Source organism: Lytechinus pictus, chromosome 8, assembly GCF_037042905.1.
Source record: "Lytechinus pictus isolate F3 Inbred chromosome 8, Lp3.0, whole genome shotgun sequence".
Taxonomy (NCBI): Eukaryota; Metazoa; Echinodermata; class Echinoidea; order Temnopleuroida; family Toxopneustidae; genus Lytechinus; species Lytechinus pictus.
The window spans coordinates 2204586-2230615 of NC_087252.1; the positions used below are offsets into that span (position 1 = coordinate 2204586).

At 35.9% G+C, this 26030-nt stretch overlaps 1 protein-coding gene across 1 annotated transcript; it reads left to right on the top strand.

Moving 5' to 3' along the window:
• The first annotated feature begins 1229 nt into the window (after positions 1 to 1229).
• Positions 1230 to 26025, top strand: LOC135155021 (uncharacterized). The gene is made up of 19 exons (XM_064103349.1): positions 1230 to 1579; positions 5384 to 5731; positions 6428 to 6841; positions 7311 to 7403; positions 7919 to 7972; positions 13101 to 13343; positions 13559 to 13966; positions 14531 to 14776; positions 15282 to 15488; positions 15772 to 16020; positions 16630 to 16911; positions 18154 to 18423; positions 18836 to 18916; positions 19598 to 19834; positions 20262 to 20375; positions 20732 to 20965; positions 21421 to 21711; positions 22163 to 22432; positions 23311 to 26025. The coding sequence occupies exons 1-19, from the start codon at positions 1513 to 1515 to the stop codon at positions 23604 to 23606; spliced, it is 4404 nt and encodes a 1467-aa protein (XP_063959419.1). The 5' UTR covers positions 1230 to 1512; the 3' UTR covers positions 23607 to 26025.
• Positions 26026 to 26030: the final 5 nt, after the last annotated feature.

The window sequence follows — 26030 nt, forward strand, 5'->3', positions numbered from 1 at the left end:
TACAGCAATAATGTGATATTCCAGTCGTCCTTTTCAACCAATTGGCTCCTCCATGTAAACCACACCCACAGAACAGATACAGTTGCCGATTTGAGAATCTCAAGTTAGTTAGGGAGTCGTATTTTTTTGCACTCTTCCAATTAATGAAACATCCGCGGACAGCTGCTGTGTGGAGCCATGAAGCCCTATTCAAGTAGAAATCAAAATGAATGTATCAATACAAGAAAACTAAGTCCAACAATAAGGCTGCCAAAAACACAGGGAACTCTCAGTGACACATCATTGAGACACACTACGCGCAATTTTTTTTTTTTTTTTGGGGGGGGGGTGGGGGCACGGGACCCGGGTAGTCGAAAAAGGAGGAAATATATGAAAATTAAAGGGAGAGAAAAAAACGTATGAAGAAGAGATCGCAAAACAATGGGGAAAAGTATATGAGAAAGGAAAAAAGGAAGAGGGAACAAGGGGGGAAGGAAAATGAAGGGGAAAAAGAGGGGGAGATGAAATAATAATATTAATAAAAGAGCGTGCATGGGCGCGCCCGCGATTTGAACTTTGACCTAGCTAGGAGCAGAAATGATGCTCGACCTTTGGGGTGCTAATTTGATGTTTGACCGGGAGCGCATTCATGTGTCACATGGGGGAGGGGGTGGGCAAATTGAACTTAAACTTAGGGGGCATCAACTTGACCCGTTATGAGGGGGCACCAAACTGACCTTAAGCTCGAGGGAGGGGGTGCTTTGGCGCGGATCCAGGGGGGTGGGCACACCCGGCTCATGCCTCCCACCCTTTTGAGAGCCACAAAAAGTGGTCGAAAGTACCGTATATGTGCAAGTGCTAAGCCTCTTTTTAATTTTTGCCTGTCAATTTTTTCTGGACAAAAGTGCCCCCCTGGAAATTCCTGGATCCGCACCTGGCTGGCATTTAATAACACACATGTAGGCCCTATATATATATTTTATTTAGAAGTGAATGAATGACTCAAACTTGGTCGTATAGCTTCTCATTGGCGGCTGAAGCCAAAAGAATTAGGGGGGGGTCTATACCTGGAATTTATGGTTGGACATAGGAAACAAAATTGACAAGCAAAACAAAAAAAAGGTGAACAAACAAAATTTTAGGGGGACCATAACGATTTTAAACAAATTTAGGGCGGTCCGCCTGAATTTAGGGGGGACGCAGGCTTTCAGCCTCTCCAAAGCGGACTTAGTCCGAGCCAGGATAAACACAAGGCAGGGGGTGAACACACAAATCGAGCCACTTTCGACGCCAGCTTCAGTATTACCACCCTATTTTTTTTAGGATTCTGTCTAGAGCTGGCGGCAGGAAGCAAGAGAACCTTTAATCAACGATTGCCAACACAACCTTCATTCCTTGCCTGATAAACTAAACACAAATATTATACTTAGATATACCGGCCGACACACATATTATGCAAACAATATGTTAACAAGATAAAAATTAAATCGACAGAGGATTGCCACTTCTGTATAAACAAGTACATCCATAGAAATGGCGGTTAGAATAATACACCTCACTTTGTGGATCATATCTGCATTTGTTCTCCACTTCTTTTCAGGTATGTAGTGATTTCTTTAGTTTTAGTATTCATACTATGAGCTTTGGGATGTCTGGTACAATGCTACGTATAAATCTGTAGTTTGGTTGGATTACCTTGTCAGGCTTACACCTACCCTTACCGATATAGCTTCAGGATGACTTATCAACATGTATCAAGGTGTATGTATTTAATTTTGCTTTTGGTTTTTTATTCGCCTTATATACCCTCGATTTGTTTTATTTAGTCCAAACTATTCAACAGATGGAGGAATAAGCTCATGGAATAGTGTGATTTGAAGAGCACACCATGTTAGCGTGTAGTAGCACAGTACACTGTTTTTCTTTATCCTGTGCCTTTAAAATGGAAGTTCACCCTGAAAATAGTTTGTTGTAAAAATATCAGAAAAAAAAATTGGTGAAGATTTGAGAAAAACAAATGAAAGATTAATAAAGTTATTAGAATTTAGAGTTTTTGATTTGTGACTTCATATACGAGCAGCTGTCCCATATTTCATGTGATCTAAAATGCATAAATTTCAATTCTCCGTAGATCATGATCACAATTTTTTTTCTTTCGGGCACGATAAGAATTAATTTGTTGATATAAGTAAATGTGCATTAAAAACCATTTTCATGTTTGAGAAGAGAGAATTTCATTGATTTTGTTTTTCTACAAGATATATGGGGAAGCTCCTCGCAAATGACGTCACAAATGAAAATACAAAATTCTAATAATTTTGGTAATCTTTGATAGACATTCTTTAAACCTTCACCAATATATTTTATTATTTTTGTCTGTCTTTCTACATTAAAATTTATTTGATATTTTCCTTTATTAATTGTTACCCGAAGCTTTGGTATAGTATAGATATATGAACTGCCATAAGAGGCACGGTTGTTTCCACAAGCTCAAATAGTCCAGGATAGAAGGGGTCGAACCTTGTTTTTTTTATATATACAATGTTTTTTTATGGTTTCTTGTCAATTCGAGGGTGCTGATTCCGAATCTGAATGATGCCACTCGTGTAACCTTGAGCATTTTCTGCAAATTGGCAAAATCCAATATGGCCGCCAAAATATTCAAATTACCCATGAAAATCATAAAATTGTCCACACATTGGCTTTAAAGTACATACAATTGTGCTGCCGGAGTGAAATAATATCTGAAAAAATGATTTTTGTCAAAATATTTATTTTCTTGATATCAAAATGGCCGCCATCATAGACCCCTGTACAATATGAATGGGGAAAATTAATTTTTACAAAATTGAGCACTGAAATGCAAGTAATTATGATCTATGAGTGAAGCAATGTCTGTAAACATGATTGCTAACGATATATATCATTTGTTATGTCAGTTATGTGATAAATCATGTATATATTCAAAATGGTCTTCAAAAGCCCTAACACTATTATGAACAATGTGAATGGTGACACAAAAAAATCACAAGAGTGAGCACTAGAATGCATTTTGTTGAGATAAACGAGTGGAATACTGACTAAAAACATTATTGTTAACGAAATTTATTATTTAACATGCCATGTATGTGATAAACCCTGTATTTTGATATTTAATATGACCGCCAAAGGCCCTAAAATTATGATCTACGATGTGAGAGAGGACAAAAACAATCACAAGGTGAGCACTAAAACGTATTTTTTTGTGGTAAATTAGTGGAATACTGTCTTCAAATATAATTTGCAACGAAATATATTATTCGGGTTTCATATTTGTGTTAAATATTGTATTTTGACTTTCAAAATGGCCGCCAAAAGACATTAACTGTATTATGTACAATCGATCTGGGAAACCAATTTTCACATGAGTCAGCACCATAACATGCATATAATTGTGATTTAAGAGTAAAATATTGTCTGAAAACATAATTCCTAACAAGATATATCATTCATTCTGCCAGGTAGGTGATAAATAATGTATTTTGAAAGTCAAAATGGCCGCTACAGGCCCTAACGGTAGGCCTATTATGTACTTTGTGAATGGGAACATATAATTTTAACAGAATTTGGCTTTGCTTGACTAAATGGTGTTGCATGTATGAGTGAAATATCGTCTGAAAATATGATTTTGTAACCAAATAGATCATTTCTTATGTTATTTAGGTGATAAATGCTATATTTAAATTTCAAAATGGCTGCAATATGTTTCTTTGTAGAAATTATATTTCCCCATTCAAATTTTACATATTAAGATAAGGCACTATGGCGGCCATTTTTCATTTTTAAAAGGCTGCATTCATCACCTTTATGACACAAGTTATGATATATTTCGTTAGAAATCATTGGGTTTAGACAATACTTAACACTTACATCAAAATTAAGCCATTTTCATAGTAAAAATTTTGTCAAAATTATCTGTCCCCAGTAACAATGTACTTTGGGCTATGGCAGCAATTTTGAATTTCAAAGTAAGGCCTTTCTTACCTTCTCAACCATTATATGATGTATTTAGTCAGAAATCATGTTCAAGACCAAATTTTACCTATACATCACATAGTTACGTGCGTTTTTGGTTCTCATTCTGGTGATGATTAGTTTCCCTATACGCATGTTACAGAATTTGTAGGGGCTTGTGCGGCCGTTTTGAAAGTCAAAATACAGTATTTATCACCTATGGGAGAGGAAATGTTATATTTCATTAAAAAAATCACGTTTTCAAACAATATTTTCCTTATACAACATAATTATATGGAGTTCATAGTCAGGCAAATTCTAATTCTTTCAAAAGTATTTGTCCCCATTTACATTGTAGATAATACTGTAAGGGCCCATAGGGGCCATTTTGAATTTTACAATACAGCATTTATCTCATGCATGAAAAATGAAATGATATGTTTCGCCAGAAATCATGTGTTTAGACAATATTTCACTCGTATAGATTACAATTACATTCATTTTATTGTTTTTACTCTTGTGAAAATTAGTTTCTTAATTCGCTTTGTTCATAATACAGATAGGGCCTATGGCAGCCATTTTGAATGTCAACATGCAGCATAATTACCGAAATTGCAAGGGAAATGATATGTTTCGTTAGAAATCCTTGTTGTCAGACAGTGTTACACCAATATTTCGCAGTTATTGGCATTTTAAAGTCAAACAAATTCAAAGGTTGTGAAAATTATTTGTCCCCTTTTATATATTGTACACAGTATAAGGGGTATATGACAGCCATTTTGAATATCATAATACAGCATTTATCACATTAGAAAGTATACAAATGACATAGTTTTGTTAATAGTCATGTTTTCAGACAGTAGTCCACTCGTAGGTCACAATCACATGCAATAATAGTGCTCTTGTTTGAAAAAAATATTTTCCCCATTCATATTCTACATAATAAAGAATACAGGGGTTATGGCGGCCATTTTCAATATATATCAAATAAATATTTTGTCAAATATCGCTTTTCCAATTGGTATTTCACTTCTGCACAACAACTACATGCATTTTATAGCTAATGTGTTGGCAATTTTATGATTTTCATGGGTAATTTGCATATTATGGCGGCCATATTGGATTTTGCCAATTTGCGGAAAATGCTCAAGGTAACAAGAGTGGCATCATTCAGATTCGGAATCAGCACCCTCGAATTGACAAGAAACCATCAAAAAACATTGTATATCTAAAAAAACAAGGTTCGACCCCTTGTCTATGGGGCCTATCCTGGACTAAAAGGGACTGTTGCGCAACTAAACCTTTTACCATTAATACAGGGGTCAAACGATAGAGCGAAATGAAATAAAACACATAATACTAAAACAAATTAGTGGCTTATAACAGTATAAACGTCTTCTGTGTCACTAAGGGATATATGGTGAGGTTCCTGATGACACTGTCTACACCGAGTTACACGAAGATGTTAGAATAGGAGAGAGTGTAGTCCTGACATGCCGGTTTCGAGGTTCACCATTGGCTGTCTATTGGAAGAAAGGTGATGACCCAAGAAGGGCACCAAACCTTATATCATGGATACCTACTGATAACGTCACTGGTAAATGTGAAGGTCAAAGGCCATGTGAGATCATGGAGATGAATGAGAATCGTTCCTTGGTCATTAAAGAGGTCAGTATGGCCGAACAAGGTCGATATATCTGCAGAGTTTCCAACTACAAGGGGTACTTAATACACAACTTCACAGACATCAGACTGTTTTGTAAGTACTTTGATTTCCAAGCTGATCGCTGATCATGTCCTCTGCGTTTTACTGTGTAGTAATAGATTAAAAAGTTTTATAAGTGCTTATAAATATAAGCGTAAACAGCCCCGTATTCAGAACCCTTCATTAGACCTCCACCAAGGACTAAACCTGAGGGGGGGGGGGGTATTCAGGGCTGGAAATCAAATGATTCGACCACATATAGTTGAATAACAAAAATGGGTTAAGAAGGTTAGGATATTTTGAACTCAAGCTGTGTTATTTGGATGAAACAGCCCTATGCATTTTTTATTTAAATAATTTTCACTCAAATGGTGTCATGTAGCAATATGAAAAAAGGATTGACTATACTAATTTAACATGTAAAATAACCATTGCGGCAATTTATTGTTGCATGGGAGATATTTCATATACACGTGTATGAAAATATGAAGTAATCAAGATTTAATGCAATAACATAGTAAAAGTTTAGAGGGGACACGGCATCATGGGCCTTTCTATTGCATATGAAGATATGAAATGAAATAAATAAATTCAATCCAATTCATATCCATGACAACGTGAATAAAACGGTTTTAACAAAAGATTACTAACCTTTAAAATTCAATGACTCTGCTATTAATTTCCATCAGATTTATTTTATATATGTATAGCTGAGCAATGAATAATACATTACAATCTCTTATATTGTAGCTCCTCCTATGGAACCCTACCCAATCATCAACCAGTGTCAGAGAAAGGAAAGTTCTATGAATTCTACTTCTCCTCCAAAGGGTTGCAGGATTGCAACCGACACGATTGTAAACATCACATGCTCAGTCTTCGGATTCTACCCATATATCAACCTCTTCTTCCTTCATGGGTTTTCAAAGGTAACCAACTTTAAGAGTATTGAGTGGGAAAATGAAGACGGTTCAAAGAATAAGACCATATTAATTGAAGCTAGAGTCAGTGACCTGCCATATGTATGCATTGCGTCAGATATACCTGGTTCAAAAGAGGAGAGAGCTGGTGAGATATTCATAGATCCAGTCCCTTCAGATGAGACAACCGCCGCCAATCCCGAGAAGGGTGATGAGAAAATTGGCACCAATCCCGCGAAGATTGGTAAGCATTAACTAATCAATATGGAAATGCATTATCATGTCTTATTCAATACAAAAACGTATGGTTTTTCTTCGAATCTCCAGGCACGTGCGTAACAAGTTGAGACAACATTATGACATCGTCAGAAACTATGCTCTCACAATCTCTAAAATGTTGATTGAATTCTGACTGCCTGTTCCAGCTATTAGCAAACATGACCATTATAGAGTTCGAATTTATTGAACATGTGAATGAAATAAAATGCAAATCATTGGCAAGTTTAATTGGCCGTTATATCACATTCATTGCACTGATTCTTACAAAAAATAAAGACCTGATGTTTAACTTATAATCTAGAACTCCTCGTGATTTTACCATTTTGAACGAGTATGACTGTGAATTCAAGTTTTTGAAGCATGATATTTAGATATACCGTACTAAATAAGGGCTAGTTATAAATATTATTATGTCCGAAACCTTTTTCCCATAGTGGTACCAATCCTACTGATACTTGCAGTCGCCACGATAGGCATGGTACTCTTGTGGCGGAGATCAAGGAAACGGCAGGCCAGACGTAACATTGGTATGCACTGTCATTTATTCTGCAAATTGCTGTAATCTCGGTTTATTACCACAATCTTTTAGTAGTCACGACTGTCATACGGATGGGAGGAGGGGATTCTGGCTTCCAAAATGCTCCATAACTTGGGGGGGGGGGGTAAGAAGGAAAGAAATGAAAGGAAATGGGTGAAATATGATTTGATCTGTTGAATATTATGTTAAAATATATCACAAGATTCGATTCCCATGTAAAAGAGGCAAATATTTCGCTTGCTGTTTTCACTCGACGTCTTAGAAAAATTTCTAACATTCAAGGTGTTGTGCCCAATGAAAATAATTGTCTCATGCCACCGGTAATCACTACATCATTGTGACATATTGGCTTGATACTGACGGGCTAGACTTTCCAAATAATACCAAAACATGAAAATGAATTTCATTATCTGAAAGTAATTCCATTCATCCATTATAATTTCACGACCACCGAATAATTTGTAGCAGTCAGAATAAATCAATTTGCAATTTTCTTCACTGTAGGTAAAAGTGATGTCGAGGAGTCAGAGCTATTGGTGCAAATAATGAAAGTACAAGGTTAGTGTAGCACGAAAACACATTCGCTATTTGAAGGAACCTCTTTTAATCACGATTCCACATCTCCATTATCTAAATAGATGGCACCACGCCGACACACTTGTTGTAAAGCACACATCGTAGTCCAAGAATTGTATAATTTCAAGAGGATATAACTTTAAATCGAAAAAAGTGTATCAAATTCACCACAATATTGCTCAAAGGTGACACATCTAACATGGCTTCCAAAAACGTAAAAAAAATACTTCTTTATCAAGTGTTCCGTAATGTACTGCGATACAAGAAACGAAAATGCACGTATTATCTTAATTGATGGGGGAAAAACGGTATTTAAAAACAAGCGCAGTGTAAATCATAACAAGTTTACAAGGTAGTAGTACATCATGTCTTTATTAAAGATCAAGCATAACAAAAACCAGGCCCGGCAACCTATCAGGTTGGCCGGCAGGTTAAATTTACATTATTACATGATACATAAATCAGAGTACATTATACATTACAATCATAATACATTATTATTACTGTTTGATACAGTAACATAACGATTATAACATTAACTATCTAAAATACAATACAAATAAATTCAAACAACGATGAATGCATTCACATGGTATACAGTAAGATAGAGAGATAGTGAGAGATAGAGAAAAATAGAGGGGAAAAGAAGTAACAGAGGGGAAGAGTGAGAGAAAGAAACAAAAAAGGCATTATATAGACGGGATCGAGGGAGAGAGAGGGGGAGAAGGGGAGGGAGTGGAAGAAATAGAAGAAAAAGCGGTAAAGGGAAAGAGAAGAGAGATCGGAATAATATATCATTTACTGATCAGTACAGTATACAACATTGTCATGAAATGGCAAAAATATGTGGATGTAGATCCAAACGGTCGTAACAATAAAGATTCAAACACGTGGCACTGGGGAGGTAGCATAAAGGGAGATCGGGAGGGGGAGAGAGATAGAGAGGGAGGGAAAGAGAGTGATACCCCTTTCATAAACTCAATAATACCCCTTTCATAAACCCAATAAAACACAATTATGCGGCTAATAGCAGCATAATTTGGTCGTAAAATCAGAGGAGGACAAGAGTTATCCGCATTATTCTGATGCTGCTATTATCCGCATAATAGCGGCATCGGGACAAGATTTTGAGTTTATGAACGTATTTCCAAATAATGCGGATAATTGCCATGGTGCGGTCACAAGGTCACCCTTTTCCAACACAACCGCATTGGAGGGGGCGTGTCCAGTTGTCATGACGATTATCCGCCTTTTTCAGGACGGGCACTCGTAAAAAATAATTTATGGAGTTTGTGAACGCAATTTTTATTGAATTATCCGCATTACTCTTAGGCGGCTAATTGGAGGATATGTTTTATTGGGTTTATGAAAGGGGTATAAAACACAATTATGCGGCTAATAGCAGCATAATTTGGTCGTAAAATAAGAGGAGGACAAGAGTTATCCGCATTATTCTGATGCTGCTATTATCCGCATAATAGCGGCATCGGGACAAGATTTTGAGTTTATGAACGTATTTCCAAATAATGCGGATAATTGCCATGGTGCGGTCACAAGGTCACCCTTTTCCAACACAACCGCATTGGAGGGGGCGTGTCCAGTTGTCATGACGATTATCCGCCTTTTTCAGGACGGGCGCTCGTAAAAATAATTTATGGAGTTTGTGAACGCAATTTTTATTGAATTATCCGCATTACTCTTAGGCGGCTAATTGGAGGATATGTTTTATTGGGTTTATGAAAGGGGTATGAGACTGAGTTTGGGTAGAAGTAAGGGGGGGGGGGGTAGAAAATGGAACAATACCACCGTAACTTGTATACGAACATGATGGTATGTTGGATTGAATAACAGATTTAAATATGCGTTTATATAATCAGATTGGCAAATTAAGAAACAGTAGATATATATTTAACTTTAAGTTATATAAAAATATATTATACTTTCATGTATTGGTCAATCTGCCATGTTGGCTCACGCCTGCCTTGAAATATTACGTAAGAATAAAAAAAAAACAGTCTTGTCTAATTGGTCCCTAAAATCTGGATATCTTTCTGAGTGGGTACTGAGATTGAGTATTTATTTTGGGGGGTTATTATACCACGTGAACCAATTTCAATGCATATGAGATTGCTCTTCTAACCTGTTGCCGTGATGTCGTGTACGAGTCCTGCGTAACTGTCTTCTTTACGTTGATGTGCGTTTTCAATATTTGTTTCGAATGGTACAGTAAGTTCGATGATGGTGATGGTTTTATTATTGTTGTCAAAGTAGCAAATATCAGGTTTTTGTTGGGTTGGTATTATGTGTGGTGGTACGGTGCCCCCGTTGATACTTTCCCCTTCGATGTCTGCATAAACTCTGTTGGTATTGCTTGTGGTGGGTTTTATGTTTTTAGTACGATGTGTATTATGTTGTTATGGCGCCAGGTATATCGGTCGAGCATCTTTTCGCAATTGTTGAGAACATGGTGTAAAGTACCAGTAGAGTTACAAAGATTAAATTTGTCTGAGATTCTTTTCCCCCAACGGTACAGATTTTTGTTTGTAGGGAGACTATCAATTGCTGCATTAACCATGAATTTCATAATACCCTGTGGTACATTATATATAATCGATTTCCATGTCACATCGGTAGTTTCCATATGAACAACCTTCATGAATTCTCCCTGTACCAGAAGTGGTTCGATCAACTTTATCCACTCTTCTCTACAGTCTTCTCTAATTGATTTTTTTATATGGGTCTTTGCCTGGTTCCAATTCAAAGAGTACGATACTTTAAGGTGAGTTTCATGTGCATCTACCGTGAAGGACATTTGCCTTGACCATTCACTTTCCCTCTCTAGTCTGCGGTCGAGGGCGTGGTTTACGATCTCATCACCTTTCATCCTGGATCTGCTATAAGCCAGGCAATGGCATATTCGGTAGAGGTCGGAAATGGTAGGTATGTTCAGTCCATCAGGATCGTGTACCACAGCTATATTTGCACCGCGATGAGGTATTCCGAACCATAATTTAAGATACTTATCTAATATTACATCGAGCGATTTAGATGTGTGGCATTAATGCCATGAACACTAAGCATATACCGAAGTGAGGGGAGTGCATATCTGGTAAGTATACAAACTTTATATTCGTTTCTGATATTACTTTTGCTAATGCTCTCAAGCATAACTTCTAGATTTTCCTTCATATAATCATATACTTCAGAAGCTTTCATCGAGAATATAATAAGCGAACCCAGGAATTTAACTCGTTGGCCATGAACCGATGATATTACTTCGGTTCCAATAGTAAAGTTTACAATATTTGGTTTACCGCTTGTTAGGGAAAGAGATGAACACTTTCTGGGCTTCAGTGTCAACCCCATACTTTCCAATCGTTCGTTAATGCCATTCATGAGCTTTTGATGTTGTAGCTTGTTCCCGGTTATTAAGTTAAAGTCATCCGCGAATGGTGTTGTGATAATTCTTCTGTCCCCCTTGCGTACCCGAACTGATCATGCTGATTCTGTTGTTCCGCGAGGTACTCCAAAATAGGGTTGAAGCATATAAGGAAGATTGTGGGCGAGAGGGGATCCTCCTGAAAAACCCCGCGTCTGAAAACAAAAGGAGTTGTTTGCCATCCGGGACCTCGTACGCTGCCGTTGAGCCGTGAGTATAGCGTTGCTATGTATCGTGCAACTGGCGTGGGTATTACGTAACGCTCCATTGAAGATGCAATCAGCTGGTGGCTTACGCTGCCAAAAGCGTCTGCCAAATCCAAAAATGTAACATGGAGCGATATTTTCTTACATTTTGCGTCCCTTAGTATTTCATGAAGAACAATATTATGTTCGATGCATCCGTTTACCCCGTCGATAAAGGCTTTCTGAATTGTTTTGTCGATTAGATTATTTTCGCTGAGATAGGACGTTGTTCTTTCGGCAATAATCTGATGGAATATTTTGCTGATACAGGAGGTTAACGAAATCATACGAAAGTTTTCTGGCTTACTAGTATCCCCAGACTTGTGGACCAGCTTTCGGGTGGGTCTCCAGAGTCGAGAATTTTATTATATAGGGTTGCCAAAAAGTGGTGCACAGAGTCCAAGTGTTTCAACATTCCATACATCAGACAATCATTCCCGGGGGCCGATGTAGCTTTTTTGCGTTTTAAAATTGCTTTTACGTCTCTCGGTGTAATTGGACTCATGTCGAAATCATAACGACCTGGGGAGTTAATATTCACAAATGGGAACCATTGCAGTGAACCTATGTCAATAACGTTGGGCGTACTATATTTGTCTCCAAAATATTTGTTGGCGATTTCTTCAGAAAATGTTGGCTTAAGTGTTGCCTCATGGAGCGATCCAGTGCAGGCAGCTTTCGAAAATTTGTAAAAGTTATTTCGACATCTCTTTTCCACGTGCGCTCTAGATTTATCATATTTATTCTGTTTATCCTATTTTCTCAAATATGATACCGTCTTAACAGCCTCTCTAAATGCTTTTCTGTCCTCGGCTGTTCCATTTTTTCCGAATGCCCTTTTCCGAAGGACATTCTTACACTTTCGGGCTTGGGTTAATGATTTCGGTTCATGCTCTATATACGTTTCGCTCAAATTCTTCTCAATGAATTCATCTTGATCGCTAAAGTAATCGGTCAGGGTACTTGTTAGGGATTCTGCTGCGGACTTAGGGGTAACAATGCCGGCGCCAAGATCATGATGTAGCGATGTTAAACGGTTTTTTTTATCTCAGCATTGTGGGGTTGCCATTCCGTGGGGCTCATTTGTGGGATGTTGAATCTCAAGCAATTTGCCCGGAATGGAAAGCATAGTAGTAACGCTCCAATAACCACGTACGAATGCATTACGATAGTAACTTGATTCGCCGCCGGTAGAAGTAGGGTAGGAAAAACGAGAGTTCCGATAAAGTACAGATGAATATACTTGCAAGAGACGTACCTTTTTTTCTAATTTGAATCCCTGTTTACGGAAAAAGTCCACGAAACGTATGATGAGTAACCACAATAACTACAGATGCCAGATGATACACATATGAAAAATAACACAAATAACGATGTTGTAGACATAATGTATTGAACTACTATTTTACACATTTCCTATTGACAGGGGTTGTCTCTTTTTATGAACTGTGGCTACTGGCCTATGACACTCCGAAAGATAAGATGGCGAATGTATATACTGCTCTTGTTAAGCTGGGTATTACCAATATCAAGAGACAACTGGATAGCGGACTTGTGTATGATGCTCTTTGTGAATGGAAAGAGAGATCATATGTACGTGACCAACCACAGATGTTAAGAGATGCCTTAGAGGTCGTGGGCCTTGAGACTAGATGGCAAGAGATTTATGGTATGTATTTACCTTTCTTCCATTCAATATTAACAAAAAACATTTTAATTTTCCAAACAACATGCCCTTTACCAAGGGGTTTTACACCCGGACAAGTAAGGGGTGTCCAAATATTCCCTTTACTTCGACGCATTTTCATCGTTTCATCATTTAAATGCATTATTTGGGCTTCAACAATGTTCTATGTATTACTTTCGATATTTCCCCCTATATAGACCAAGTACGACATGTCAGTGATTCTAACAAAGTACCAGAAGGAACATTCGAACAAATCCTGCTTGACTTGAAAGGCAAAAAAGCAATAAAAAAGTTCATAAATAACTTGTTTCCACGAGAAAGTATAGTTACAGAAACTGTGACAACCATTTCAACTCATGACAGTGAAGAGGACAAGGAAAAGACTGCGAGTCAAGAGGACAAGATGGACATGGAAGACTCAGCTTCCGCCAAAGAAATCACGCAAGGAGAAGTCGCCAAGACAACGTTAGGTGCTGAATACATTGAAGGCATGCGAAAGTTGAAGGAATTGAATAAATGCCCTTTCAAACAGAATCCGTTTGTTCTAGTTAGTCGTGCTCTCGAGAGAGCAGGGTATCTCCATATTTCAAAGAGCTTTTTTGATGGTGAGTCGCTATTTCACATATCTGATACAACTAAAACGGTGCACTGAAACTGTGATGTGATGAACTGAGTTTTCGTTTGCGATCATAAAGAATACCCCCCAAAGATAATATTTTGTGATTTGGGGGAAACGCTTCCCTTAACAAAAAGAAATAAGCTAGGTTTAACTTCAACAGTAGCGTCTTCGTGATTATAGTGGTTTCAGGACTACACTTTGTAGTGTCTTCATGTTTTATTCCTCTTTAATAGTAAGAGGGGTTTATTGTATATGGTGATTTTAGGGGAGCAACATTTAATATAGTGGATTGTATTGATTTGAAGGTTCAACAGAATAGTACGTTGTGATGATTGATAAGTACACATACAACCTAACTGACAGAACAAGCCTACATAATCTACCGTTTTAATAATACTTTATGGGTCATATTGTACATAGGCATAATAAAGGGGTGTCTAAGGAAGGCATTATTTTATTACCCCTTGTTTGCCAATATAAGACATAAATAAAATATATTTCGTAATGTTGTCCTTCAATATGAATGTACTTATAACCCATTCCAATGCAGGCCCTGTATCATATTATGAGCTTAGATCATTAATGTACGATGTAAACACAGCTAGCCTAGAGAAGTTAAGACAAACAATTTGCAAGCTGGGACCCGATGAGACGAATACACTTGAATTTGGACCACAACAAATCTATGACTCACTATGTCAATGGAAAGAGGGCCACCCTCATGTAGACCAAGGAAAGATATTACATGATGCGCTTTTAAGAGCCGGGCATGATAAGGCATGGTTGAAAATCCTTGGTAAGTTATCTTTTTCTGGGGAATTTTTTTTTTTCAAATTAAATACCTGTACTTTCGGAAACGACCCATACACATTCTTTTAATGCTTTAATTTCCATGTATATTAAAGCCCAACAATAAAGAAGTATTATTCCATCGACTCCAAAATAACCCTATACTCCAAATAAACGAAATGAAAATATTGAAAGTGATAAATCAGGAAAAAAGAAAGAAATATAATATAAAAAGAAGCTCCATGAAATGGAACAACCAGATGGACCGTAGCCCCATGTGTGATTTTAATGATTGAAATTTTTAACAGCCCGTAGTCCTCCTAAAATATATTATTATTTCTACCATGAAAAAAATCTTTAGTGCAGATTTTGTGCATATTTTGAAATTTCTTTTCGCATTTAATACAACAGCAATGAATTGAACAATAAAAATTGTTGGATATGTACATATCTCGTTTTACCCTAATAGAGCAGATAACGCAATTAACTTCTCATAAATTTTCCCTTATAAGAGCAAAGAAAGGATAATTCAGATGTATCTGAAAGTACATTCAAGCAGATACTCCGTGATGTCAAAGATCCAGCAAAGATCAAACAGCTCCTGCAAAAGCTAGACCCAGACTTAGCTAAAGATGTTGTTCCCTCCAATAGAATTATATTGCTAAGCCGTGCCTTGGAGAATGCTAACTGCAAGCCAGTTGACAGGACATTTTTCTACGGTAAGAAGTGTTTGACCCAACATTCTTTCAACCATTGTTCTCTAAAAGTATACGTGGGAAATTAAAATAAGTTTTCTATATAATACCTTACGGGTATGCAAGTCTTTCTCTGGATAACTAAAAAAAACATGACACTGGGCGACTGGCTAATAAATATGAACATTCATTATTCCATCAATTTCACATAAATTTCATATTTTTAATTTATATTCCATTTCATATTCCGCATTAGTTTATACAAAAAAAGATTAATCTCTGCAATATTCATTTTTATTCAAATCAGAAAAAATTTCCTACTTAGAACTATGGTCAATAGTTCATTTCGACTATGATACTGGTGCGATAACGTTACCATTACGTGAGGCTTTAAAGGCAATGGGAATACTAGGTATCGGAGAGACAATTAGCCAGTATGAGCTTTATCATCTTCTTTGCAAATGGAAGGAAGAACACTCTAATTGCGACCAACGTCTGGTGTTCAAAGTTCATTTGCTTAACGAAGGACTTCAAAAAGAATGGGAAAATCTCAGTGGTAAGTGAAATGGATCTATTGTAGTTCGAATAAAAAAACATAAATATATATAATATATATATATATATATATATATATATATATATTTACATTTTTAAAGGAATGTATTCTAATAACGGCACGGAAGAGGGTAGGGGAATGACAGATAAGAAATTATAGGTAAAAAGTTAATTCTCCCACCACGCACATCGTCGGTTCTCTAATTAGTAATAAAAGCCAGGTCTAAGTGGAATTTGCGTAACGCGCGTGTGTGTGTATGTTGATTATGTGGAAGGTTCCATGACATTTGCTCAGGCGACAATTTCTCCGCTTTATATTCCCCATACTATTCAAATGGCCAATTTCAACCCTATGTTTAACACTTTCCCCTACCCTAACCCTAACCGTAAACATAACATAATACCATATTGCAAACCTAACCCTATAACTTTAACTAAAATAATTTGAAGCCTTGAGCAATTGTCGCATAAACAAATGTCGTGTCACCGTGCGGAAAGGGGATAGGCGGTACAGTTTTTAATTAGACTACTTTTGTAATTTTGTCAACTCTGTAATGAAATAGGCTGAATATTTATGCATGACATGGAGACCCCCTCCTCAATATTACAGATCTAAGGTGTGGAACAGACCGGATCATTGCTAATGATACACTGGAACAAATATTGTGGCACTTGAAATCTCCAGGAAAGATCAACGACTTTCTTTATAAGCTGACTAATACCGACCAAGAAACAATACCTGAAGATTCAAATCCTTTCGATAACATCAGGATTGCTCTAGCTAGATTAGAGCTATGGAAGAAGGGCCCCATTACTAAACATCCTGTGATTTTGTTGAGCGACGCGCTGGAATCAGCAGAGTGCTCTAACCTTGCCATGGCTTTCTTTCAGGGTAATTATATGAAGAACGAAGGATCAGTCTTGTCTATTTATTCAACCATATAATGATATCAGATATTGAAGTGAATTTATTACCAAATATCGCTGTCAGGTACAATTAGAAGGAATAGTACATCACATATAAACAAAACATTTGGTAATTGGGGCTAACATAATATCAAGATGCTAATCGAGGTTAGCCCCAAATAATGTCATTTTCATAGTTTAAACAATAAATTTAACTAAATCTCAATATTGTACATCAAATTCAGTACTAATTCTACTTATTACTGTTGCAGAAAATATCGCATTCGTAAATTAAAAAAAATACAAAAAACGCCTACAGGAGGAGTGTTCCAAAAAATATTACATATGAAAAGATTTCAGAAAGTTAAATGAGCAACAAATTCCTTTTTCTTTCACCATTCCAAAAATAAAGAGAGAAGTAACTGAAAAATAACAATTGATCGTTATAACATCAATAACATGAGAGAGAGAGAGAGAGAAAAAGAAACTTTACACCTCACCTGTTCAGAGAGTTTTCTTAAAAACACATTAAATGAATTTACAGTTTATTTCGTTAAATGGGGCGAGGGTGTCAATAGTTGAGTTAACCAGGTAAATCAAATAAAAGGTAAAAATATAACAAATAGAGCCAATAGAGACACAACACGAGAATTGTATATAGTGAGTCGGTGAAAATGGTTTTGTGCTTGTGTACAGTCTTGCAAGCAGTATATTTAATATATATATAAGACGTTTGTCTTAAAATCACCTTAGAATCTTAGAGTATCAGTAGAAAATATTTTTATCTGACATCTTATTAAACAATTGCAAAGTGACCTTTCCACTTTAGAACATTCACTGGTAGATCCAGGGGTTTGGGGCAAAGCCCAGGGACCTATCCACGGAGGATTAGTCTATTGTTACCGGGGGTGCTGAGCATTGTCACAGCACCCCCAGTAACAATAGATTATCATCCGTGGATAGGTCTTGGCAAAGCCGGCCCGTGCCCCCCCCCCCTTTGAGAGCCATAATTAAAATCTGCAATGTAAAAATGCCGTTAAATTAGGCATGTATCTCCCCCCCCCCCCCTTTGTGGAAGTGAAGACTTTACAAAGTAAAGTAAAGTAAATTTACAACTTTTACATGAACAGATGGACCGATGGACTTTCACGGGCAAGGCTTTTATTGTAATATCTTTACATTGACATTATCGAAATAAACTATATATTAAGTCCTTATCCCCCTTTAGTACCAGTTCATCTCCAAAAGTCTATTGGGGATGAAGAAGTAAGTGAATTCGTCCGCAGACTTACAGGCAGGCATCGCAAGCGATTGGCAAACGAGACACCACTGACTGAAGACAAGAAAATATCAAACTTTGCAGAGGAAAACAATGAACAGTTGTTTGATGCAAAATCTATGGTTCGAGACTGGATTGAAAGTGAACAATGCAGTAATTATGACAGGAGATGTAAACTGGATGACATGCTGATCAAAATTGGTCGACATGATATGACAGGTAAAGATACCATCAGAAATATTGTGATTGACCTATCACATCTATATTTGTATTACTTTTGAATAGTCTGTACTTAAAAAAGAAGGGCCATAATTTCATTCAACAGTAGCTATTTCTCACCGCGATTGCATATATATTAATAAATATAATATAAAAAATAAATAATGATGATGCCAATGACGATGACGACGACGATCATAATAATAATAGTGATAATAATGATAGTAATATTATTTGAAAATATAGCGCAACTATTTGCATATATTTTATTGCGCTGTAAGAGTTCCCTTGATGCTATACAATAAATAGGTTTTAATTTAGAGTACATGGATAATTTATCGCCCTCATTTCATGATATGAAAATGAAATGCAAATTGCTGTTTGTATTTCTGAAAACTCTTGTTATCGGTAGATTTTTTCGGCACAATTCAGTTTCGGCGAAATACAGATCCCGAACTATCGGCAAAAGTGCATCCGGAGTCAAAAGTATTCCGTAAGTGTTTATTCAATATCTTTCTTTATAATAATTATATTCAGTTTTAGATAAGGCAACTGTAGGACGATAAACATTTGAAAGACTTTAATCAGAACTGTTATCATGTCTAAGATATATTATATATATATATTTTTTTAATCGTGATGCAGGATTCTCTCTTTATTAGTTTTATAACAGAAAGGGCTACCCTAAGTAAAATTGAAAGGAATAAATACATATTATTGTTTAATTACTCAACCTTCTTACTCACTTTGTAGAACATATATATCACGTCTATGACAATAATGCAGTATGTCTAACAATCTTATACTTTGTCTTTTGAAATGGCTGCAAAAAGAAAGATGAAACATGATTTTGGGGAGAAAGTTTTAATGTTTGAGAAACCAATTGAACTCACTTCATACGACGTCAAGTGGATATTAAAGTAATGAAAATTAGGTTTTGCAGGAATTAATTAGGGTTTCAGCATGGACTATATTTCCGACCTTTTGGGTGACAGGCTGAAATTATAAAGTCATTGAGCTATCAATATATTTAAACCTCCTCTCCAAGAATCATGAGTTTGTTATGTAACACCCCGTTAAAACTTTTAATTTCTTAATTATAATGTTAAAACTTTTGATTTCTTAATTATAATGTGGAAACAACTGTGGATCTAATATATCTGCATTATTATAGATCTTGCGACGATTTTTGACGATGATTTGATCCGATTAAGAATGCTAATGACTTGCCTTGACGAAGACATGATGGAAAGGATGTGCGAGAAAGTAGGTTTACCTCCAGATGTAGAAGGATCGAACAAGCATAGTTTCGACATTATGTATATTCGACGATGGAGAGACAGTCACCTGCAGTATACAGTAAGAGAAGTCTTCTCAGAAATAACTGGATTCATGACGAATAAAACGAAAGGTAACGACCGAAGGGAGTCAGGTGGATGGCAGCTCCAGACTCTTTTTTGTGTGTGGATAAGTCTGTTTCAAGATATCAAAATTGAGTGGTGTGTACAAGCAGCCAAGTAAACATATGTATTTTATGCTTAAGGAGGCAAAACATGTTTAAATTATTAATGGTATCCATAGTCTAAATTGTTGGAACATTTTTTTTATTGTATATATATAAATGTGAAGAACTGTGCTTATAACCTTCATTCGCAGATAAATACCTGATTAGATGAACCCTCTTTTAATACGATTAAGATAAGAAAATAAAAATGAAAACAATACAAATCACATTGCACATCTATTGTACAAGTGATACAATTAGCTTTCTTAACGACCTAAATATGAAAATTGAAAAGATAGTAATATCGCATATCAATCAAAATTCACATTTTCAGTAAACTTTGTAACGGATGAAGAACTTGATTGGCTGGCGTTTCAAGTGACAACCGACGTCAAGGTGGAGAAATGTGCCTGGAAAAGATCAAAGATGTTTGCAAAAAAACTAAGGGGTGAGCTAATACATAGCCAATGATTTTCTTTTTTTTGACGGGGAAATGGAGAATGGCTTAATATTATGATAAAGACAGTATAGAAATGAACATTCCCATTATGACATTAACTATCATCTACACTTTAAAGTGAGTCTCATACACATATCACCATATATTTTACAATAAAATCCAATTCTAGTAACAATTTATATGAATTATTGCCCGAAAGAAGATATTTTCGATCGATTTGTGAAAATCGATGTTCTGTTTCATGTTGAATGCAAGATGTCATGACTAATTTATCTACTAAATGTATATCAGTATATTCTAACAAGTCTTTTACATCGAAGTATCATGATTATTATTAAATGAAGCTACACACAGCTTATTGTCTGAAGAGCAGAATGGAGAGTCTCAACCTAAGTTTGAGCGATTACACTCACAAGAAGGAGCAGTCGAAGAAACAGCAGGTTCCCACAAAGAATCGCAGGAAGAAGATACATCATCGGATGCTCTGCTGCAACAACTGAAGTTATGGAGAAACAAGCATAAAGAGAAGAAATGTCGAAAGTCATTGAGATCAGCTTTGAAGCATGTAGGGCTAGAAGGTAAAAGCGATTTGAAGTTACATTAGAAACATCCTTTCTCTTTTTTTTTTCTTCAAAGGCTGCACACTCACGCGTTTCCTTGTTGTAATAATAGGACACCGGATTCCATGAAAAATGAAACCATCAAAATGTGAACAAAAATAATATTTTTAATGTACGGTATTTCAGAGTTTGAATAGATTGAATGTTTGTTATGTTCAGCCCTAATTGTTTGTAGTTCCACTTCATTTACCACCATATCATTTATTCATATTTTGTTTGACACACGCTTTCCTTGTCATTCATATTATTCATTGGCTTTTAGTAACATGAATCCTGAGATTGATATGATTGTTATTATAAGTTTAAATAAAATCCTATAATTAGTAAAAAATAATAATTTCAAGTACGATTTTTTTGGTTAGGAGTATTATACAAATAATGATCATCTATGCACATTTGATTGATCCCAATAGAATGCATCGTAAAAAAGACGCCACGGGAAAAGGTGTATGAAGTAGAGATTGTACGAGCAGCCTTTCACATATTGATGAGAGACGTTTACCCCGTCATAGAAGCTCTGAATATAAACCAAAAGACGATTTCGAAGTACATGAGCCAGTGTTCTGTTCTAGACAAAGGATCAATGGATCTTCTGTTCAAGATTTGCAAAGGGACGGACAAATCGGGAAGCTACAATCGTCTTGATTTCTGTGTAAAGCTCACAAATATGGGTTATGTCGATGTTGCAAGATCTATATATTTAGGTATGATATCACTGACACAGGGACTTAGGGGGGGGGGGTCACATTCCCCCCCCCCCCCAAAAAAAAATAAAAAAAATGACAAGCACAGCAAAGAGGTTTCACTAAAAATGATGGTTTTCGTCCCACGAAAAATTTGACAAGCACACTTGTATATGTGTGACATATTGACATTTAAAATATTGGGGGGGGGGGGGTTACGGGTGGGATGGATCTACCACTGCTCCCCAAGGAGTGGGAAATGGATAAATTTTGTACGGCCATGGATGTAGTAATCATAATGTAAAGCGGTTATAATCATTAAGTGCTATATGAGAAAAAATGCTATTGTTACTGTTGTTATTATTCTTATCATTATCATTAGTATTGCTTGTATTATTTGTTAGTATCATTATCATCAAAGTTGTTTTGCCTATTTAATAAAGAACCTCTTCTTTTCAAAATATCAATATAGATCACGAGATGAGTAAAAGTGAGTTAGCTAGTATTGCCTCCGTACTGCACAGACGGGACCAAACAAAGTTTGAGCCTCTTATTCATAAATTGGATTTGAGACCTGGTGAACTTCCAGAAGATCATGGAGCACAGTTTGAGACATACTGTTTAGAAGTGCTAAGGACTTGGAAGGAGAAGATCAGACCCGTTCTTTATCACTACAGACGGCACATCGTTGAGGGTCTCCAAGCAGTTGAATGTTCTGATCTTGCTGATGAAGTTCTGACAGGTAGGCCTTCACATTTCATTCAGTCATTCAGAGTTGTCAGGGACCTTCTATCGGGGAGGGGCAGTAATCAATTTTTTTTATATGCAAAAAATTACCTTAGTTCTAAGGTCACATTTAGCTTGGCTGAATCTTATAAAATGAAAATGCTTGATCTGCAATGGGACATAAGTATTGTTTCAATGGGAAACACATTACTTTTTGAAAGTTTTTTTTAATATGGTTAACTTTATTTTGCTCAGTTTTAATGCACTAATTTGAATTGTCATTATGTCATTTTAAATAGGAATAAATGGACTGAACTGAAGACTTTCGCAACACCCATAAACTATGGATTTGTCCCTTAATTTTATTGACTGGATTTATTCTTTTTCATTTAAATTCAACAACAACGTAATATACATAAATGAAAAAAGGGAACCCTCTGAATGACAAGGCTGTTTAATGTGGCTTCCCTGCAATATCGATTAAATATTTTTGTTCAATTTCTATCAAGCAAAATATATTTTTTGATTCCTAATTGTTGTATCTAATTCAATTTTTTATCTTCACGTCCGTTCGGTGATAAGTGTCTATGGATGACAATGGGAGCGTGAAATTGCTGAATATTCAGAGTTATAATTTTGAAAGGTGTTATAATTTGAGACGTGATGTACCCACATTTGCTTCGATAATTAAATTGTTTCATATATCGAATACACCCCCTCCCTCCCCACAAATACTCACACACAAGAAGCAGAAGAAAATAAATCATGAATTGTTTTCAATAGATTAGACGAATTCTCACATCCTGGGCTTTATAACCTGGAACTAATAGTTTTGGCTATTTCTTTCACCAATGCTAATAATTTGCTTGAAATCATTGTTTCATACTTTCAAAGGCCTTTATCGACATGAATATCCCGACGAAGATGTCATTGAAGATATCTGCAGTAGACTTGATGACGGTCAGATACGAAATCTTGTTCGAATCCTGAAACTTAAGCCTGATCATGATGAACAAGATCGGAAAAAATCTACCAAATTGATTGTCCGCTGGGCGGATAAGTGGATGAGAAAGTATGATTCCTCGGCTATATCATTTAAAGAGAGAAGATCATTAAACGATGAGCTTGTTAGAGAGGGGTTTTACGAGTTAGCCCATGAAATAATGATACTAGAATATTCCAAGTTCTAATATAGGAATATCATGCTCAGTTTATTGTCTTTATTGTTAGCTATTGATTGGTTCTGTTTCATCTGTTTATAATGTGAAATCTACATTTGATGCATGAATTTGATAATTTCGTCCGTGTTTTATTTGTTATCATTCAACAAGTGTTAGCTCGCGTTTCCGTGTTCAAAATGTAGAATTGACGCCATTGTACAATTGCGTGTTGACATGAAAATATGTTCGTTCTTTATAAACTTTTTAAAGAAATTTGATTAGTCTTATGTTTCATGAAAGCAAGAATATAATGAAAAACATGAATTGATCACTGATCAAATGATGAGTCCAGTACCCCTCCAGGTAACGTTAATTTCTCGATCCATTTGAGCATGAGTATTAATAATAATTTTATGACAGCTTTTTAATAACTACCTTAAACCATGTAAATAGCGTTCGAAAATTAACCAAAAGAGTGATAAAACTAAGTTGCATTATTTGCACTTAGTTGTAATCCCAGTTTTAACCGCAGCCAATGCAAGAATGTGATGGGAATGAGGACGGAAAGATAAGTTGTAGCAGCAGTAGTAGTAGCTAAGTAGCGGATACAATAACATGTGCTTTTATAAGAGAATGGTGTTTAAGTATGAATGTGTCATCAAAGTTGTTGCTGCAGCTTTCATAAATGAATGCAATACAACTAAATCGCATTAATCATTCGAATGTTTAGATTAAGGGTAGGCGCAATATGATTTCAATCAGTAAGACTTCACCATTGTTGATTTATTCCCACCACTTTCTTGCCTTATTTTCTGTATACATATTGTGCGAAAGACGGTGAGCAATGATGACTGTGTAATGTAAGAATATGTTTTGTGCATACAAAATATCCGTAATTTTATTTTAAAACAGGCAATTGTGTATCTCTAAAATAGTGAAAAGGCTGCTTCTTTAACTAAACGTATATTCTACGATTAAAAAGTAGGTAAAGAGGTTAGATTAAAATTTTCTCACCATAATAATAGAGCAAGCCCATGGGATCACTTATTCTAAACAGTTTTTTTTTCAAACTGTTCGATTATTTTCCATTGTGGTTAAACCAACTAGAATTCCAGTTTCTTCTTTACAGACATTTGGAATCTAATACGGGATTCCGTCTCAGATAATACAAATGCCTACTCTTTGAGCGATGGTTAAGGCATGGTCTAAGTCTGTGCATAAATTATGGAAGGCAAAACATGTCAAAACTTTGCAGATTGTTTCTTCTCATGATGAATGAGGAAGAAAATAAATGTGATTGCATTTTTTTTCACAATACGTTTATTGGCGAATTCGCTGAGTAAAAAAGAAATAAACTTATCCTGGTTGGGCATCTTTTTGCTATACACACCAAAGAGTTAGACTGCGGTGTAAGATTGACCTCAGGTCAAAAGCACAAGATATATACCTGTTTGTTGTACATTGTTGGTGTGTGTGGGGTGCGTCTGCATGTGTGTTTCACTTCATTTTGATAGGCCCTGGATGCATGTTATTTTAATTTCAATGAATTTCTAAATATTACGTTGTATTAACTTCGTGATTTGCAAAGATTGCAGAATCATATATATTGCAAAATAGTTATGGGAGGATATTTTACAAAATCGATCAAAATCAATTTGGTAATATAAGAAATTTGTCTCCACGTCATCTTATCGGATTACTACATGCTTTATACGGTAACGCTGAAAAGCCTCTCTCTGTATCTACAAGTTTATTGACTGATATTCTCGAAAGCTTTTGATTGAATCAATTATAATTTGCTCGTCAATAAATTATTAAACCTTCATGTTCGACCATGTGTATAAAGGAAGCATGTTCCCATTAGCAAACCCTGAAAAATATCAGACCAAAATGAATAAAAACAAGGAAGTTACGGCCATTTTACGATTTTCCTACTTTGCATTTCAATAAATATGAATTTGTTTTAATGTAGACTATTTCGGATTTGAATAAATCTGTTTGGTAATTGATTTCCTTGATAGTCGTCATCAGGTTGTAAAGTATAAAGGCCAATTATCTGATCTTAAACATAATGGTGTAGGTGTGCCACAAGGGACTAAACTTGGCCCGATTCTGTTTCTTGTTATGATAAACGATGCCTGTAGAAATTCTAGTATGTCATATTTCAAATATGTAGACGATATGACGCTAGTAGAATGTAGATTAAGATCGCACACACCACAGTTGCAAGTTCAGTTACAATGTCTTCATTCATGGACCTTGGCAAATAGTATGAAATTAACCCCATTGAAAAGCTGTTCAATGTCATTTTCTTTCTCTAAGTAACCTTTACAACCATAGGTTTTTTCGTATTGATGGCATCCCATTACCTTCTGTTAATGTAGTCAAGATACTTGGCGTCATGGTCCAAGCAGACCTAAAAAGGAATGCTTATGTAAAAGAAACCGTCAAAAA